The 19,920-nt window shown below is 37.5% G+C and overlaps 1 protein-coding gene across 5 annotated transcripts in view; it reads right to left on the reverse strand.

Moving 5' to 3' along the window:
- The window catches only part of NRG3 (neuregulin 3), a 394,717-nt gene that overhangs the window by 89,380 nt on the left and 285,417 nt on the right, over positions 1 to 19,920 (reverse strand). For all 5 annotated transcript variants that reach the window (XM_072039476.1, XM_027459942.3, XM_027459940.3 and 2 more), the window contains exon 3: positions 15,255 to 15,328. In XM_072039476.1, the coding sequence (XP_071895577.1) occupies positions 15,255 to 15,328 (74 nt within the window). The remainder of the gene's footprint in view (positions 1 to 15,254; positions 15,329 to 19,920) is intronic.

Raw genomic sequence — 19,920 nt, forward strand, 5'->3', positions numbered from 1 at the left:
TTGTCACAGAAACGAGTTATCAAATATTATGAATATGCCATGCATCCTATTTTTTATTTTTTATATTTTGGAATGAACAGGAAAATACTGATTTGTAAGAATTAAAAAATAGATTAAAAATCAAGAGCAAATATTGGTTTATAAACAGAGTCCAAATTCTGAAAGTTCTACTTGTATGACACTGTGACACATAATTGTCAGCTAATGGTTTTCCATTTTTCATGTAGTATTGTCTTTAAGGAATAAATTCTGAAATCAAACATGTAGATTATTTCTACAGAACTGCACAAAAGCCCTGATATGCTCAGCTCAACAGGCATCCAATTTGGAATTACTGATGACTGCAAATTCCACAGCTACAAGGAATGAAAAACTGATGAGATTTACAGCAAGCCACCAATTTCTTTTTTACCCTCTGTGGAAACACATGAAAGGTCAAAAAATGCTGGTCTTTCTGAAAATATTTGCTATTGTCCATTTACCAGCTTTCTGCCTGACTTACTGTCCCTTCTATCTATTTAATAAACAGTCAATTCATTGTTTAGTTTGAACAGAGAATAAATAAACTGAGCAACCAGGGTCTAACAAGACATCTCCGAAGAGCTGACGTGGGCTGCATCAGGAACTTTCAGCTCATGTCTTGGGCCACAAGGAAAAGTCAGTTTGCACTGCTGCATCACACTGTAAAGTGCAGTACGGACAGACAGACTTGATCTTATATTACACAGACTTTTTTTGATGGTCCTTGGACACTTGGAATGACCTTACATATTTGATTAAAGAACAAGTTTTTATTTTCTTACAAACCCAAGTAGTAGCCTTAGCATCTCTCTAAGTTCAGGGATTCATATTCTCTCTTTTAAAGTAAACTGCTAAGTGACTGCTAAGGTGGGTTTATGGAAGGCAGATCCTGCTTGACGAACCTGATCTCCTTCTACGACAAAGTGACGCGCTGGGTGGACGAGGGAAAGGCTGTGGATGTGGTCTACCTTGACTTCAGCAAGGCTTTTGACACCGTTTCCCACAGCATTCTCCTCAAGAAACTGGCTGCTCTTGGCTTGGACTGGCGCACGCTTCGTTGGGTTAGAAACTGGCTGGATAGCCGGGCCCAGAGAGTTGTGGTAAATGGAGCCAAGTCCAGTTGGAGGCCAGTCACTAGTGGCGTCCCCCAGGGCTCGGTGCTGGGGCCGGTCCTCTTTAACATCTTCATCAATGATCTGGATGAGGGCATTGAGTGCACCCTCAGTAAGTTTGCAGATGACACCAAGCTAGGTGCGTGTGTCGATCTGCTTGAGGGTAGGAAGGCTCTGCAGGAGGATCTGGATAGGCTGCACCGATGGGCTGAGGTCAACTGTATGAAGTTTAACAAGGCCAAGTGCCGGGTCCTGCACCTGGGGCGCAATAACCCCAAGAAGAGCTACAGGCTGGGAGAGGAATGGCTGGAGAGCTGCCAGGCAGAGAAGGACCTGGGAGTGATGGTGGACAGTCGGCTGAATATGAGCCAGCAGTGTGCTCAGGTGGCCAAGAAGGCCAACGGCATCCTGGCTTGTATCAGAAACACTGTGACCAGCAGGGCTAGGGAGGTGATCGTCCCCCTGTACTCGGCTCTGGTGAGGCCGCACCTCGAGTACTGTGTTCAGTTCTGGGCCCCTCGCTACAAGAAGGACATCGAGGTGCTTGAGCGGGTCCAGAGAAGGGCGACGAAGCTGGTGAGGGGCCTGGAGAGCAAGTCCTATGAGGAGCGGCTGAAGGAGCTGGGCTTGTTCAGCCTAGAGAAAAGGAGGCTCAGGGGTGACCTTATCACTCTGTATAAGTATATTAAAGGAGGCTCTAGCGAGATGGGGGTTGGCCTGTTCTCCCATGTGCCTGGTGACAGGACGAGGGGGAATGGGCTAAAGTTGCGCCAGGGGAGTTTTAGGTTAGATGTTAGGAAGAATTTCTTTACTGAAAGGGTTGTTAGACATTGGAACAGGCTGCCCAGGGAAGTGGTGGAGTCACCATCCCTGGAAGTCTTCAAAAGACGTTTAGATGTAGAACTTAGGGATATGGTTTAGTGGGGACTGTTAGTGTTAGGTCAGAGGTTGGACTCGATGATCTTGAGGTCTCTTCCAACCTAGAGATTCTGTGATTCTGTGTAACCCTCCTGAATGCTCCTACTGGAAAAGCTTAAATTCTTGCTACTTCAGAAGAACAAGACTGCAGTCATCTGTCACAGTAGGTAGATTATGTACAGACTGGAACAGCAGCAGGTACATGGAGAGCAGATGCTTGGTCCAAAACTGCCACCTCACTATCTCACTGAGCCCATTCAGGCAGCTGTCCTTGCTCCATGTAGTAGCATGGTAGAACCCAGAGTAGTTTCAGGTAATTCCTTTCATCACCAAGCTATGAGAACACTGTCATTTGCCAGGCTGAGCAAGTTCCAGTGAATAGCCACATTATAAAGGTGCGGTAGGAGACTTGCCTCAGTGCATCTGCAAGGACCCAGCATACAAGCAAGTGGTTATCCCAGAATAATTAATTGCACTCTAAACCTACACCAGAACTTGCAGTAACTTGCTAAATAGACATAACCTGAACAAAAGACTAATTTAACCTGCCATCTATTTTTAAATGTTCTAGCAAAATTTATAAGATTATTACAGAATTGGACATAATCTTTGATCTGTAATAAGTAAAATTCTAGATTATTCTAATGGTATATTCTGGCCTAAACTAAAAAATGAAAAGAAAAAAAAAAATCTTGGTTAGCTTTGCCTTAAATACATAGTCAAATTGTCCCACCACCTTGTATATATTAAGACATTTGCTACAATTATACTGAACAGTTTGACTTAATTTTTCAGTTATTGTGCTTCCAGTGCCTATAAAATGAATAATAATTTTTTCTGAGAATGGGAACACTGCACTGGTAAGAAGCTGTTTCACTTGGAACTGTTCAGACATTTACAAAGATGGCTTAAGATTTCACAATTTCTTCCATAACAAGTCATCTTTTCTCAAAAAGTATAAAGATAGGGAAAAAAAATCTTAAGGCTTTTAAAGCATTTAAGCCTTCTTTTACTGAACTCTGAATAAAACTTAACCAAAAGGGTTGCTTAAAACTGATAGAAACAGCAAATTAATGTTATTAATAGAAGAAAAAAACTTTCAAAGAAAACTAACACAGACTGGAATACTTAAAGCCTACACAGTAACTAAAATGTATAAGACCAAAAGTTAGTAAGATGTATATACATATTTATAAGTCTTTCCAGAGACCAGCAATTCCTTCCAAATGACACTACCTGTCCATGTCCTGACTTGTCTGTCGGCTGCAGCCAGAGCCATTCAGCTGGAGTTCCTCCACCAGCAGGTGCCCGATTCCTACCCCAGAGCCGTTGAGCTTCATAGCAAAAGTCTTTTAAGAAGGACTCATTAAATCAAGAGAATTAAAATTCAACAGATCATCTATCAAACAAATTGCAAATTCTGTGAGGTAAACCACAGATTAAATGTAAGTAATTTGGATGTTACAAATGTGTTTAGTATTTTTTATGTGAGAAACAATAAGCACGCATATAGTTTTTTGCAGGATCAAGACCTTGGTCAGTATCATATGTTTTATAAACTCTCGCATCATTTACAATATTGCTGAGCGCTAAGGCAAAATTATCCTGTAGCATCTCTAGGGTAGTGCAGTACTGTAAAAATGTGTGTTTTAATGTAACACGGACTTTAGGTCTAACAGCTCATCACTAGCGATGGTTGGGAAACTGTAGAAAAAGCCTAATCTTTTCCTTCCAGAAAAAATAAAATAAAATAAAATAAAATAAAATAAAATAAAATAAAATAAAATAAAATAAAATAAAATAAAATAAAATAAAATAAAATAAAATAAAATAACATAAAATAAAATAAAATAACATAAAATAAAATAAAATAAAATAAAATAAAATAAAATAAAATAAAATAAAAATGACAAGACACTGACCCACTCACTTTTCTATGGTGTGATTTAGGCATTCGTCTGAAGAGAGGAGAATCAAGTCAAGCGGAACAAGGATTGAACCTGTGTTTCACCTGTTACAGGTGAATATTCCATTCTCTGCTAGTTTGGGGTCCCTTATTCTGTATCAAAGCAAAACTTTTTATTTTTACTGAAGCTGAAAAAGCTTTCCCTGTAAAAATACTGTTGAGGCACATAAAAAAGCTTTAATACTGCAAATGCAACCTTTTTTCAAGTAGAAGTTGGTTTTATAAATTAAATAAATAAATAAACATTAAATTTAGACACTGCCTTTCACAAACAGCCCACACAGTGGATATTTTCTCATGATAAGCATCAGGTATTAACCTCTTCCTGTATCTTTAGAGATAATTGGAGTCAACTCCTTAAATAAGAAAGTGGAATATGGGCATATGCTCAATGTAAAAGTGCAAATAATGTTTTGGACATTAAACTGTAAATTATATATTTTTTATTCTATTACACAGCAGTAGTACAAATGACATATATGGAAGAAAGGGAAGCCTAAATGAGACTGAGCAGACTGTGCATGAAAAGCTGTCTTTGATCTAGACATTCATCTGGAAGATGGGAAACGGATCAAGCAGTGCAAGGAGCTGAGCCTTGGTTTCACAGGGGGAGTGAAGGCCACTGGCAGTAGGGATGTGCAAGGAAGTCACAGCATGAACACACAGCAACCACTGAATGGGAGCAGGGATTAGCAGATAGTGAAGAGTCACTAACAGAAATGCAATTCAGATGCCGAAGGGAAAAAAGTCCTTTAATCAGGGAAGGAAATAAGCAGATGCATCAGAGTATAAGTTAGGAGGAGAGAAGGAAAAAAAAAAAAGGAAGAAACTAGAGAGTAGAAAATTTAGCCGAATAGGACAAGAGAGAGAACATGCATCTTGAACAGCAGAACATGTAGTACACTCAAGTCTTTCCTTTTTGATGATGATAACCTAGCTGAGATTCCAAAACAGGAAGAATGGGAGGGAGAGGAAAACAAGAACAAAGGGCAGAACTACTTGAAAATAATCAAATGGACAATGGCAGGCAGTATCTGGCTTATATTCAGTTATTCAGTGGTTCAGTTCTATTTTAAGACCATTCAGAGGTAGACTGTCAAAGCTGCTACTCATGGAAGAAATGAGAAATTTATTTTTTTTTGTCTCCCAGGTCTGTTCTTAACCTGTGACTGATGATGGCAGCAAGCAGTTGGACTTTTTTCCCTACAGCAAGCTGGTACTGGCAGTGAGAGCAGAGTCAGGAGTCTGTGAGCACAGAGCTCTGTGAAAAGGTTGGAAAGGAATCAAATCCCCCAGTGCAAGCCACCACATCAAGAACTGCCTGTTACAATCTGCTCTTTGCTTTTCTCCAGGGAGAGCACTGATCTGTTTTTGTCTTTAAGAAATCATTTCCATGATCAAGTTTATCACTGAAGGAAATGAATACAGGGACATATCCTCATAGTTGGCAATTTCAAACTCTTACTGGTCAATACAAAAAATGATAGCAAAAAAGCAGTCATACATGGAAGTCAGAATACAATGACATAACCTCAAAGAACTAAATAAAATATTTATCAGTTTTAACAAGATCAAGATTTTACCTTTTTGATCTTTCTGATCCATGGAACAACAGTTTCATAATCTGCTGGTTTTGCACAGTAAGACTGTAGTCAGCATCACTGTTGTATGTCTTCTTGCCAACTATGATTGCTATAGAAGCCCTCAGAAAATCAGCCTAAAAATGCCTTCATGAACCTCAGAACTATCTTTCTTCATAAAAAAAAGAAAAAGGTAACTACCTCAATGTGGTAATCAAACTCAAAATAGTGATGACCCCTAATGTTTTCAGTAAGATTACCATCATCCTAGAAAAATAAATATATACATGCTACCCTCAAAGCATAAAGCATTCACAGCAACACAGAGCACTTATTGCATTAATATTGCACGATACACTTATTCCAGGTTTTCCTTAATGAGCTGAGATTGTTCAAATGAGCTGACTGAACACTGATAGAAGCTCCAAGTGAAGTGCAAAGTCTAACAATAATTGCCTTAATAAGCATCCTCACAGCAGAGTACAGACGTAATGCAAAGAGTGAAGTTGAGTTTGGAGCACAGAGACACTTACAAAGCATTAGTTTTGATTTGGGAAGTAGATCAGGACACACCGCACAAATCCTCTTGGAGATGCTAAGATGCTAAGGAGCCCCTTAATGCTTTTACTCTCACAGTAGTTAGCATGTGTTGGACTGATCTTCAGCTTTGTGCCTGTAAGAATCAGGGCAGAGCTTCTCCTGCTGCTTATTGTTGACACTGACACAGTATGGTATAACCGTATTGCAGCCAGGCCAGATTGGAATACCAGCCACCCCATAACTTTGTGGTTTATCTGCATATTCAGTACTGCTTTCTTTACTAGAATCATTTTAACATAGAACACTCATAGAAGAAGGCAAAATGCTCAGTTCAAACTTAGATTTAACACAGGTTAATTCAGAGGCATGAGATTAGTTGCCAATAAGAGAAATCCATCTCTTTTCTCCATGTGTTTTTACTAGCTCCTGCAACAGGCTAGGACATCTTTATGAAATATAAACCATCTCAATTAATCCTGAATCTTTAAAAATCGGAAGTGTGACTAAATCACTGAGATAAAGTGAAACAGCATTGCTAAAGCAAAATGCTATTTAGACAGCTGAGTAGCTAATTCATAAAGACAGAACCCAATGAAATGAATGCTTTTCAGTTTAATCACTGGCATGTTTTGTGCAGTATTTCTGTGTGCCATCTTGCAATGACCTATCTTTGTTCATACTTTTCTCTTTGAGCATGAAGAACTATGGCTGCTGCACTGCTGAATTTTCCTCTGTAGAAGGACTATAAATGGGATCTCAACTCAAATGATCAGTTGTGTCCTGTGTCCAGGCAAAACTCAGAGAAGTGTTTTTGAAATAATGTGAGATTGAAACCAATAGTATTGTGGCTTTGGTATGGAGAGCACACAAGCCAGAAAAGCTAGCTATTCAGACCAACAGGCTAAATGAGATGGTTCCTGAGTTTCCCAGAACATGCACTTTGTGCTAAATTTATACTTATGGTTCTCCAGACATGGGACAGTCAAGGGAATCATAACATGTTTGTAAGAACAGCAGGTAGGAGAAGTTTCAGAGTCTCATCGCTTCAGAAGGTGCTTTAGCAAATGTGCTGCACCGCCTCTCATTCACGCACCAAGATGAACCCGGTGCTCATGGAAGAGCAGGCTCGCCAGCTCCCGCGATTCACAACTTTGTCCTTTATATAAGACGGTAACCTCTATTCACAGCCATCTGCTCTGACTGTTGTATAACAAGCCATAGTCTACTGTTGCTGCCATCACATGGTAAATTTCCTTAAAATACACATGCAAAAAACACTACATGCAGACCTAGATATTCTTTAGCTAGATGCAAGTCCCAGATTTCACAGATGAACGGTAATTTGGAAAAGGAGCCTTCAAATTCCTCTACATGGGGTGCCTGTAATTTCCTTCTTGATTTCTGTCATCTATGGCTTACAGGAAAATACAGTGATTAAAACTTTTTGTTTGGGATTTGCATTGCTTGATATTTTCATTCTCTGTCTTCCTTGGGATTTATTCTGTGCTCTAATAATAGGATTTTTCAGTTTCATTATCATCATTTCACATAGAGACAGTTTTTAAAAAAGTAGTAGAAAACTAAAAGTTTTTCTTTTTTTTTTTTCCCCTTTCTTGTTCTGCTTTTTCTTTTGCATATGGCATCTACCTGTCACTGATCACTTTCTCTTCACATATTTCTACTGACATGCGGTTTTCATGAGCTGAATTACAGACCACTTACGGTGTAAAAAGACATGGCAAAGACAGACATGCTTTAATATTAGCTATGATTTCTGTAGATTAAAAGTTTTGAAAATAAAACAATGTTGAGTAACCAGATGCCAACATCTTGCCTTCCAGGACAACAGATGAATAAAGAATTGTTGTTTGTTTAAAACTAATGAAATTGTATTGGCCAAGTTCAGACTGAGTTTTTCTATTTTTCCAAACAAAGCTCTGTGATTTCTTATTTTAATGTTATTTTAGCTAAAACTGAATAAACAAAGCTATGAAATTGGTAAAGGTTAACAATTCATCTGAAACTGAATTCATACATAACCCCCTTGAATCTTTCTGAGAAAAAACACCACCAACAACAAAAACATCATCATCCAGGGTTGAGCAATATCAAAACTACATTTTTAAAATCTATTCTATAAAAGTGATAATAAAATAACTAAATAACATCTGTATTGCACATTCTGTATAAGTCACTGTTTAGTTATCCATAGAAACAAATATTAATTCCAGTTGTTTCTTCTCCATTTTAATTTGGGTTTTGAGATATTATGAAACACATTCTCAGAACTGATAATGATTTTTGTGTGTGATTTTCTTTGCCTACTGCATTAGTAGCAAATTTGTGATTTTATTTAATTTCTCTTGGGCTTTAACTTTTTGGTATGTTCTGACCAAGAATGCCTTCGTGTTTCCATTAATCAATGGCAAATCATTTTACTAATGTGTTGTTAATGTTGCACCTCTATTTTTGAGCATTTCATTCTTGTTCTGCAGAATAAAGCCGAAGTTCCTACTTTAAAGCAAAAAAACAAACAAACAAACAAAAAAAACAGGGAGATTGATACTATTTACACACAATAAAATTGTATGGTTTCAATGCAACTCAATCTGAAAACATCACTTTCTGTAGCATGCATCCTGAGATCTCCACCTACACTTGATAAAAGAGGAGGAATAGCATGTCCCTCCTTTGCCCCAGTGTATCTTTTCCTTCTGATTTTACTTTGCTAGGGTTTCATACTCCCTAAACCATGTTTCTACGTGATGCATCTTTTCTTGTCTATAGAAAGAATCATCAAATCTTAAGTGACTGTGTTGCTCTTTTCCTTTATTGCTATTTCTATAAAGCCAATTCCTTCCTTTCTTTCAGTTTTTAATGCATCAATACTAATATAGGTTGATTTGTAAGACACTTAAACTGAGGAACTCTGTTTATGTAACCTTAAAAAAGAAAACATAGTTAAAAGAAATGTCATACACACTTGATAGGCTCTGACAGATCTTATACTGACTTGTCACTTTCAGGGAATTCACCTGGCCATTGTCATCAAATAGCTCTTAAAATCAAATTTTACAAGGCAATAAAATATCACCTTTTGATTATTTGTTTTTTAAAAGCATAGTATGCCATAGTAACATTAATGAGTTTTATTGTGAACATGCAGTTGATGTATCACTTCTTTGCAATTCCATTAGTAAGAGTGCAGACAACAGCTATTGTTACAAAATAAAGTTGGTCTGCAGCTGCTACCTCCATAAGAATTTATTTTTATTATTTTTAACACAGAAGTTTTAATCTCAATAAAGGGATAACAATTCCTCTATAATAAGTTTTGTAGAAAGTCTTAAAAACTTTTATGTATATATATATACTTTTTTTTTTTTTTTTGAGACAACGCTAAGATACAATTCAGGTTTAGATACACATTTACAAAGGTCCCTCTGGGGTTAAACTAGCCCAATATTAAACTTGCTTTAGAAGGACTTGCCCTCCACCAAATTCACCTCTGGCTAGTCAGTCCTCACATCTTCTGTCTTCCATTCATAACTGCCCCTACCTACAGAGAACCTTTGTATTTTTTCCAACAGAAAAATCTTATTTTATCTTATGTTTCTAGAAAGAAAAAAAAAAAGTAAAAAAGAAGAATGTTGACAAAATCAGAAAGGTTAAATAAACTATTCAGGTTCTAGAAAATTAATCATTCATTAAGAGACTCAAAAGTTTCACGTATCATGTTTATCCAAGTGACTTGACAAGATGAAGAAATTCTATAAATATTTTGCAACTGTCCTCTATTTAGTAACAGTCCCTTTGCAGACTGCCTTCGTGGGGTCCAGTGCAGTTACCAGGAACTTCAAAGCTAGCTCTGCTTAAGGCAGGAGGCTGAGTTTCCTGAGCTCTCCAGAGAACTCCGGATTTCTCTTTTAACCTAAGTTATCCTATGATCTTACAAATACAAAACTGGAAGGAAAAAAAAGGCAGCTAAGCTCAGATTGAAGCATAAGGCCTTAAGACTAACATAACTGCTACTGTTTCTAGGCAGAGACCTCTTCCTAAAGCCAAGCCTGTGCTCACAGAAAGCCTCTGAAGTAAAATAACCCAGGGCAGTGAGTTGGACTGATGGGCTGAAAACATGGGCATATATATGCTTATGCTCAGACACTTCCCACTTAGACATGCCAAAGAAATGCAAAACTAATCTAGGCAAAAAAATAGCAATTGTATCACTACATAGCATAAAAGAGTAATTAAGATGGGGCTGAGGGAGAGTGGGTGGCACGGAGAGGTTTGGGGTTTTGAGGCTTTGAAGATGTTTCTGGAAAAACGTATTTTATTTTTAAACTATCTGGACTTGTTTTACTTATTTACAGCCCCAGAGTCTTCCGGGAGAGGGATTTTGATCTTTAGCTACATAAAGAAGTAATCTAAGAATGAATAATTGCAAATTCCAGACATGGAGATTGCAGGTTTGTCTTTGATGAGATTCAAAAAGAAACATGATTTGTGTCATGCTGGCAGAGGTTCAAGTATTATACGACCACAGGCTAAAGCTAACTCTATAGAAACAAGACTTCTGACATTTGAAAAAGCCAGACTGACAGACCCAAAGCATAATGCGACTGTTTGTGGAAACTGATGGATAAAGGTATCAATATTGAAACAAGGCGCACATTTAACAAAAAACATAAAGGACAAGTTCTGGCTGTGAACAAATTCTGACTGGAATATGAAACCTTCAGAGCAGGGGTGATACAAAAACTGTCTCTAGTGGCTAGTTCACACTGGTCACAAGTGGTAAAAATGAAGTGTAATCAGCCTGTGGAAGTAATCACATGATGGGGCCAAACACAACAGCAGGAGCATAGCTTAACTACTCATAACCTTCCATCTTATTTTTCTATTTTTATAAAATAATGCATTTATTTTGAAATAGGATTGAATAGCATTCCTGATCTTTGATAGGGGATCCCTCTTCACTTAAGCCTTTCTGGTCATATAGGACATATAGGACAACTCAAATGTCAATATGTCTAATACAAAATTAATATTGCACTTCATAAAACTAAAACACTTTTTTTTTTTTTTTTTTTTTAAATTCCCCTATGGGAAATAGCTTGCAGTGCTGTGTTAGGGATAGAATAGTTGAAGGCTAAGTTCAACTGAAATTGGTAAAAACAAAAGAAAAAAAACCACACAATGCTATATGACATACCCATTCTCAACTGCTTTCTTCACCACTTTGGAGTAGATGCACAGAGAAGTTAAAGCTTTGAAGGCAGCACTTTGCCTCAATATAAAAATTGATCAAATGGGATATCTGCAGCCTAGATACAACTTACCTTTCAAGACTCATTGGTCCAGGCAGGTCTACTCCAGAACACTATAAAGGATAGTACATAAGTACATTTGTACAATTTATGCTGTATACAAGTTTCCAATCCTAGAGATACACACAGGACTACACATGCCTGAAAAATGACTTGTATATAAAGTTATAAAGCATCTTAAAGTTGTATTTATAACGTTGAAAATATAACTGCTCTACCATTGCCATGAACGGTGCTTTTGGAGAGAAGCTAGCTCAAATGGAGAAAGATGAAGCAATGTTTCAAATACACTCTTATCATTTCCTTTCAGCAAGTCCTATTTCACCTTTTTGCCCTGTTAGTCCTTCCTCCATACATGAGGGAGAGGATGAGTGAACAATAATTCGCAGGCTTGTCCTAAATAGGACTGACAGATTCCTTCTTCTTGACAGTGACTGTGAGCATGAGTTGTACTGTCATGCAGCATGCAGCCTTTTTTCCTTTTTGGCACATTATTCATTTTGTTAGAGTCCCTGCTGCTCCCATGCTTTAAGCAGGTTTCTCCCATGTCCCAAGATTAACAAACCTGAGTTTTGTATATATAAATAAAGACTTGAGTTATTTTTTATTCTTTTTCTTACAGATAGAACTCTGGTTAAGAGTTGGGAAATTAAGTCAAAGAGGAAACCTGTTAACATCTGTGGAAATTTCCATGCTTGATGGTGCACTGGAAGATTTTGTGTTTGGGGTATTTTGATATTGCTGTCTTTCTGTTTTAAACGTGCTTTCCTATTACTTTGATCCTGACTTTTACCTGAAAGAAGGTAGGTAGCAGGTGAGGATCTGACTGCTAGAAGGTTCATGCTACTCTCTGAATCACTGATGCCAGTTCAGGAATTCTGCAACCCCACCAATATTTTCAAGAGATTTCCCAGAAACAGCATCTTAAATATCTGTTCAGGTTAATTAAGCAAAAATGAACATGATTTAACATGCATTAATCCATATTAAAAGTTAGATAATTTGTATCTGTATCCATGATGTAAAGTTACGATGTGCCTAATATAGGCATAAAGCGAGGTATGAAGCAGGACTTTATCTCGTGTTTTTAAAAATTAAAAAAAAATAAATAAAATAAATACTGCAGAGCCATACCATATTATTTGCCCCTATGCAACCTCAGACAAAAGCCACACAAAACAAGCTTGGTTCGTTTTAGAGGGTTATTATAAAAAAAAGACTCTCAAGCCTATAAATAGATTTAATAATAACAATTTTAAGATGATATTGCTATTTTCTGAGTGTGGTTCAGATTCACTTCCCATTTAATGGCAAGCAAATGCTCTAAAAATGTAACCTGCACAGTCACAGGGAAACCAAGATTGAAAACATATTGCTTCAATCTTTCATGCATGCAATCTTCAGAAAAGTTAAATATTGTTATATGATGTACCAGTGGCAGCTCAGAACATATTTACTTCCAAGAATCATAAACAATCCCACAAAACACAAGTGAGCTAGACTTGCTTATAAAACTTGAGTGACACCAGTGTTGGCTGAGTGCTGTCCCGACACAAGTGAACTCATTTGATTGTTCAACTTCTGGAACTGAGGCTTGCATCTGAAAAAATTACTTCTTTCTGAAGCCACCTCCAAATGCACCCTTTAGTATCCTTCAGCAGTTCTCCTGCTAATCTAAAACTACACATTCAACTACAAAACTAAATTTTTGCAAAGCAACACCAGACGCTTTGGAGACGGTCATGTTGCACTTGACTACTGTGTCAAAATAGTGTCATATACTTTTTACAGTCCTCTGGTTAAGCAAATAGTAAATATGACCTCTACCGAGTGCTAACCATCAGTGAGATGTTCATTTTTTTCTCATGGAAAGAAAGGTAAATACTTTATTGATTTAACTCTTAAATAAAATGCTGATATTATAAATGTTCAGCTGCAACAATTTTTTTTTAATATCTACCTTGCAGGAGAGTCATGCTTAGAACAAGTGTATATGTGCATACCTACTAACACTATGCCTACACACAGGAACAGGCCTGAGCAAAAGCCTTTTCTCCTTTGAATGCAGATGAAAATTAAATACAAGTTACATTTCAAAACTGACTAGGAAAATACCTGGTTCACATTAACCTTCTTAATTTATACTGGCAGAAGGACCATTCTTGGGCCACAGGTGTGACCAGATCTACGTCAACATCAAACAAATAATATATTTCTAAATGCAAGTGTTAATAAATACAATTAAATTGCCTATTATAGTCAGAAGTTGTCAACAAGGACATTTCAGCAGAACCTTAGCTTATGGAGCAGAATCAGGCTGCTCAACAATTTTATGGAAACACTACAGTCAGAAAACAACCAGTGTGGCTCCCAAGTTCAGACAAACAAATCTGTCCAACCAGCACAATGCTGCAAAAAAAATCAACAATGTTTGCAGCACGTAAACACCGTAGGGCTTTTGGCCTTGTTAGAGGCATCTTAACACAGAAATCTTTTTCTGGGCTTTGTACTGCATCAACATCAGTTTCAGTGAAACACTACAGCTCTTCCTTAGAGAGGATACCACCAGAGTTCCATGTTTAAAACATGTCAGAAAGGCACCAACCTGCCCCGTTGCTAATTGAGTTACCTTTCCCCAACTTTTGGGATGCAAAGTACCTTTTTTGTTCACACATACGCAACCGCGATGTTTACACATGCACACACAGCTTGGCAGAGATAAAATATACCTATTCATTATAGGCTCTGCACTTTACAGTTAAAGGTCAAGCAAAAACAAAAAGCTAAAACAAATACAAGGCAAACTAGAATGGAGGGTATACAACATACAGAAATACAAAACAACAGGTATCTTTGGCAACAGGCTTTCACATGAAAAAGAACAAGAAAATAAGCAGAAAGCACAAAAAAAGACTTGAAGAACAAGCATTATTGTTCAAAAAACAGAAACAAAACAACCAAAATGACATTTTAAAGAGCACCCAAAAGCAGAAGACTTGAATACATTACATTTTCCAGGTATAAGAACAAAAATAAGAGAATGGATATGACCCTTTCCTGTATGTCACTTCATCTAAAAATTTAACATGAACCGTATTAATTAGCAAATGGATTTGGTTCCAAAGAATTAATCTTGCATAATATTTTTTGATAGTCAATATAATTTAAAAAGTGGAGTAGGAAAACATACACGCAGATGGCATTTTGGCACATATTGACCAGTGTAATAGAAAGTTACTTTCCCACCACATTAAAAATGGAAAGCACACCTTTACTTCACAAATACAGAACAACATCATTCATAGAAGTGAACGGGTTTTGTGTAAACTGAAGGAAAAGTAATGAATGATAAAATAAGACATCACCTATTTCCAAAGAGATGATAATCTCTGCAACTCCAGAAAATATGCACTTATTTTCTTTGAAGGAACCACTTTGCAGCCCATACTTGTTTTCCTTTTAGATTATGTAATTTCACTTGTTCTTGAGTCAAAGGGAGGAAACACGAATGTTTTGGCTTTAATCACTGACGGCATCATTCCACATCATAAGAAATCAAGTCCCCTGATGGCCTGCTCTGCTGCGACAGAATGTTTTATTAGCATGGAGACTGATGGATGTGTTTTTATTTATTTTTAAATGTTGTAATCTACAAAAGCAATACTGGTCCCTGCATGCAACTGCAGTGGTCCCTAATATACTTTTTGACAATAGGCAAAGGGTCATCTCGCATAGCAAGAACAGCCTCCAGCACGGGATAAAAATATAAGAAAAACATTTGACGTACTTGGATCTGACAAGATTGAGTCGGTTTTCGGCAAAAATTGGTCACAGCGGACTCCTTGGTAGCCCTCTTTGCACCTGAGAAAAAGGGGATAAATGACAAACATACGCATGCGATAGTAAAAGGTTAATTTCAAGGTAGCAAAATCAACTGAAAATTTCCCTGTCAATGCTGTGAGGGACTTGCAATATTCATAGTTGTTTGAACTATTATAGAAGCAAGGTAATTAAAACACAACAGGACCACATAAAGTCATTTGTCTTTAAAGAAATTCTTTTCAATCCTTTTTGGTTATTTTAGAAACTATCAAAAAAAAAAAAACATCATTTAAGCATAACCTTTATTTAAATATCAAATTAAAACTCAATTAAATATCAGTTCAATGATCAAAGAAAAACCCTCAATAAAACAGACATTCGTAAATAAGTTAAGCCCATTAGATAGAACAAAACTTTAAAAAGCTTCTACACTGTACAAAACAAGAGATTTACAACACATTCATCTTAGGATGTTTGAATATGCAGTGAACACTTATCCAGCCATTAATTCTAAGACTAGTGCCTACTGTGCTTAAAAGATAATGTGTTTAGGCTTGATAGACAATGTCGGACATTGCTTGTAAGTGAACAGTCTTAGATATCTGTGGCATTCAGTTTTGAAGCACATAAACCAGAATATCTCATTGCCGCAATAAACCTGAAATTGCTTTGACTAATATTCTAATACTGTTATTTATCTTGCATCCTTACTTTGAAGAAATTCCATTTGCTGCATTTGGACTGTTCTCAGAACAGTTTTTCTCATTTCAGCTAAGCATATCAAAATCGGGCCTTTAATTATTTATTCGTTAAGCAGTTTAACAGAGAAAAGTGATGGACACTTTAATTATAAATGATAGCAACAGGGACTACATATCTCCCAACGCTCCTGCGCATCATATAAACAATATGCTCAAATCAACATCAGTACCTTCATTAGGATTGACAACTGTAGCTTGAATTCTATGATAATGTCAGGAACAGAAGTTCTGTTCCTTCACAGTGTTTCTACTCAGGCTTCCTCTAAAAGTTGCCTTTTAAAATGCTTTTGGGTTAATAAATTAATGTTTCAGAGAGAAGTGCATCTCACCAGCACTGATTTAGGGGTTAAAAACAACAACTTTGTGAGTAAAATATAAGTTATAAAAATTCCTATCAGACCCAACAATCTACAGTAGGAGAAGGATTTTAAAAACGTATTATTTCAAAACCTCCCTGAAGGATACCTAGTGCTTCTTTGTCATTGGGACCTGCATATCTATAAAATGACTGACTGGTAAAAAACTGAATTTGGATCCCATGGCAGTGATCTCAAATTGTCAGTCAAGGAAAAAACATTCTGAAGGTATATATACACAAACACACATACATATATGTATTTTTTCTTAATGCAGCATATTGAGTTAAAAACTGGCCACTAGTCAGAAAAACTGAAGAAGTCTTCATATACTCATACACTGTTGCATGCATTTTTTATTTATTTTTTTACTCAGATTATAAAATATCATAAGCAGTCTCACATTGAACACAAGCTTTCCTTCGCACTCTTGAGGAAACTTGGTAGACTTCATCTCAAAGCTTAAGAACAACCTTCAAGGATGGTGATATTCTCTGCATTAGCATTTTCTGTTAACTTCTGGATGGACATTTATACCTACCTCATTTGCTATTGCCCTATTACAGACTTAAAATTCTCCGTATTGCAGTATTGGTCTGCAAGCCATACCAGGGTTCATCACCTAGCCTAACTCCACAACTGAAAGCTTTGCTGCTACAGGCAAGGACAGAGTCACAGAGCAATAACTCCTGGAAGAGCTGTGTGTGACTACCACCAGGCAGGACCAGGCAGAGTGATGCTACAAGTACCCTACAGCAGCAGGAGCCACCCCTTCCTGTCCTGTCTGACAGCCACCACGGCCATCTCAGCCAGCAGCTCTGCTGCCGTCCTTCCATATCATTCTGCCCCTCATGTAAAAAAACAGGTATTTTATTGTCTCACTTCACAGCTGAGAAAGAATCTGCTCCATTTGTTTCAGCTTTCAGATGGTCCAGGTAACTAATTGCTCATGCTGGAACTGAAGGAGAGAAACTTTGCTCCTATTAGCTGCCAGGGCAGGCAATGAACTTGGGGGTCTCTATTCCAATTCCACCAACTGTATCAAGAGCCAAGCCAAACACCAGTCTTTTACTTTAGAAAAATGTTTTTCCTGTCTGTCAAAAGCAGCAACTGGAGCTGTGAAAATTCTCTTTTCCCTTTAATGTTGTTCACAAGGGCTACATTTTACCAGCTGCAAACTCTGCAGAGCCCTATAAAGTTGGTGTCCTTGAAAACAATCTGATGCAAGACTCCTGTAACTGGTAAAGTATCACACAAGTGCTAAGTTAGATGTGTTTCCATGGCTTTCATTTCCTGAGTTTGTAGGAGCGATGGGTTGGAACAGAATATATCACAGAGTCCCTCAAATTTACATCTGATGCCTTGTAAAACTGAGCATCCTTGGTAGTAGACTGGATTGTGCACTGCCTCAACTACGTTATGCAATCTGCAGATAATGATGGGGACTGGCTGTCATATCAAGCTATTACTTCTGTCCTGGCTATATCATACTACTGCTCATCTCCAACAGCGTGAAACTGGAGCATACAGTAATCAGATGGTTGACTGAGTTGGATGCATCTTAAGTAACATTTTCACTTACCTGTTCATTTCAATGAACATGCCAAAACAACAATTTATTTTTGTTATTTTCAAAATTGAATAGAGGTGGTTGATATATCAAGCAAGGGCTTATTAGAAATGGCTTTAGAAAATAAAAGAAAATGAAACTAGCATAAGACATTGCTCAGAGTGAAGTGCAAGCTCTGACCCGTATGTGGGACCCTATAGCAAAGGGCTGAAAACATTGTGTAAGCTCTGATCCAACACCAGAAATCAGGTATCTTCTAAAACACTTTGCTCTATGAACAGACTTAGGCACGTGCTCAAGTGCAGACCATGGTGATAGGCTCTTTAAATAGCATTAATTAAAGACTAATTGCAAAGTAAATATGAAAAGGGAACTCACTATTTTTCACTCTGATTTTCTCCTCAAATAACTGTATCTGTCTTAGATCTGGACCAATATTATCAACAAAAGTTTAAGAAGGATTTAAATTATTATGTTTAAATTAAAGAGGTATGAAAAGAGAATCCTAGATAAAGCTGATCTGTAGCTACTGAAAATCTTGCAACCAGTACATGACTAAATGATAATTACCAAATTCAGCCAGGATTATTTTATTATATATTCTTCACATGCTTCACTTTCTAATATACTTTAATATGATGATTTTTAAGGTCACCAAAGACAAGCTTCATTGTGTGTTACACTTACAGAACCACCCACAACATACTTTCTGTGAAAACACATGCAGAAGCACATTTCTCAATTGTGGTAGTAAGGTTTGTTTTCCTTTTTTTTTTTCTTTCTACTCTACTCAAGCACATTCACACTTAAATATCAAAAAATCAATTATTTTCTCCTGACACTATTAACAGCCATTGTACTGAAAACCAGATGCCAGGTTAACAGGATACAGATACAGGATAACAGCATATCCTGTATGTTTTATTTGTTCTCTGAGAGAAGCATCAGCGATCCTGGTAAAGAAATATACCAATGGTTTACACATTTTGATCAATATTTGTTTACACACAGAGAATGCAATACACGTTATCCTGGGTTAGAGCACCAGTTATGCAATAAAGATATATTGCAAGCCATGACACTTTATGGGCTACTGGGTTGTACTGGAGTTTAGCCTGGAATATGCCATAAACAATGAAAAATAAGTCCTCTGCTCTGCAGGTAAGCTAATGATAGGCTTCTCTGCTTTCAGCTAGAATGACCTTAACTGTAATCAATGGAAATTTGTATTTATTATTGTAACTGTTGTAAGGCAAAGATTTCGTTCACAGGGAAGAAAAAAAGTCATCTCAACAGTGAGGGTCAGACAGGGCAGCTTGTGCACTGACCCGAGAAGTAAGAGATGTGCATTCCATTTTTGGTGTGAAAATGAAGCATGAAAGACTCAAGCCCAGGTTTTCTATATCCCAAAAATGCAACGATCACTTGATTATTTTCTATAACAGTACTTCCTAGAATAGATAACCAGAATCGTTTAGGCTGGAAAATGCCTTTCAGATCACCAAGTCCAACCATCACCTAACAGTACCAAGTCTACCACCAAAGCACATCCCACATGTCCACGTGCATCCACACATCTCTTCAATACCCTCCAGGAATGGTGACTTCACCACTTCTCTGGGAAGCCCATCCCAATGCCCAACCATCTTTTCCACGAAGAAATTCTTCCTAGTATCCAGTCAAAACCTCCTGAGGCTGCCTCCCTGCGTCCCACTGCCTGAGAAGTGAGACCAGCACCTCCCTCACCACAGCACCCAGGCAGCTGCAGGGAGCAATGAGCCCTGCTACAGCCTGAGCAGCCCCAGCACCACAGAGGGCCACCAGGACCCAAGCACAGAACCCAGCCCCGCCAAACCAATAAACACACAACTTCAGCAGGGTGCAAAGAAATTTCCATCACAGTTCTAATCTAATCTAATGCAGGAACAGGTGAAATAGCCATGT

Source organism: Anas platyrhynchos, chromosome 6 (genome assembly GCF_047663525.1).
Source record: "Anas platyrhynchos isolate ZD024472 breed Pekin duck chromosome 6, IASCAAS_PekinDuck_T2T, whole genome shotgun sequence".
Taxonomy (NCBI): domain Eukaryota; kingdom Metazoa; phylum Chordata; class Aves; order Anseriformes; family Anatidae; genus Anas; species Anas platyrhynchos.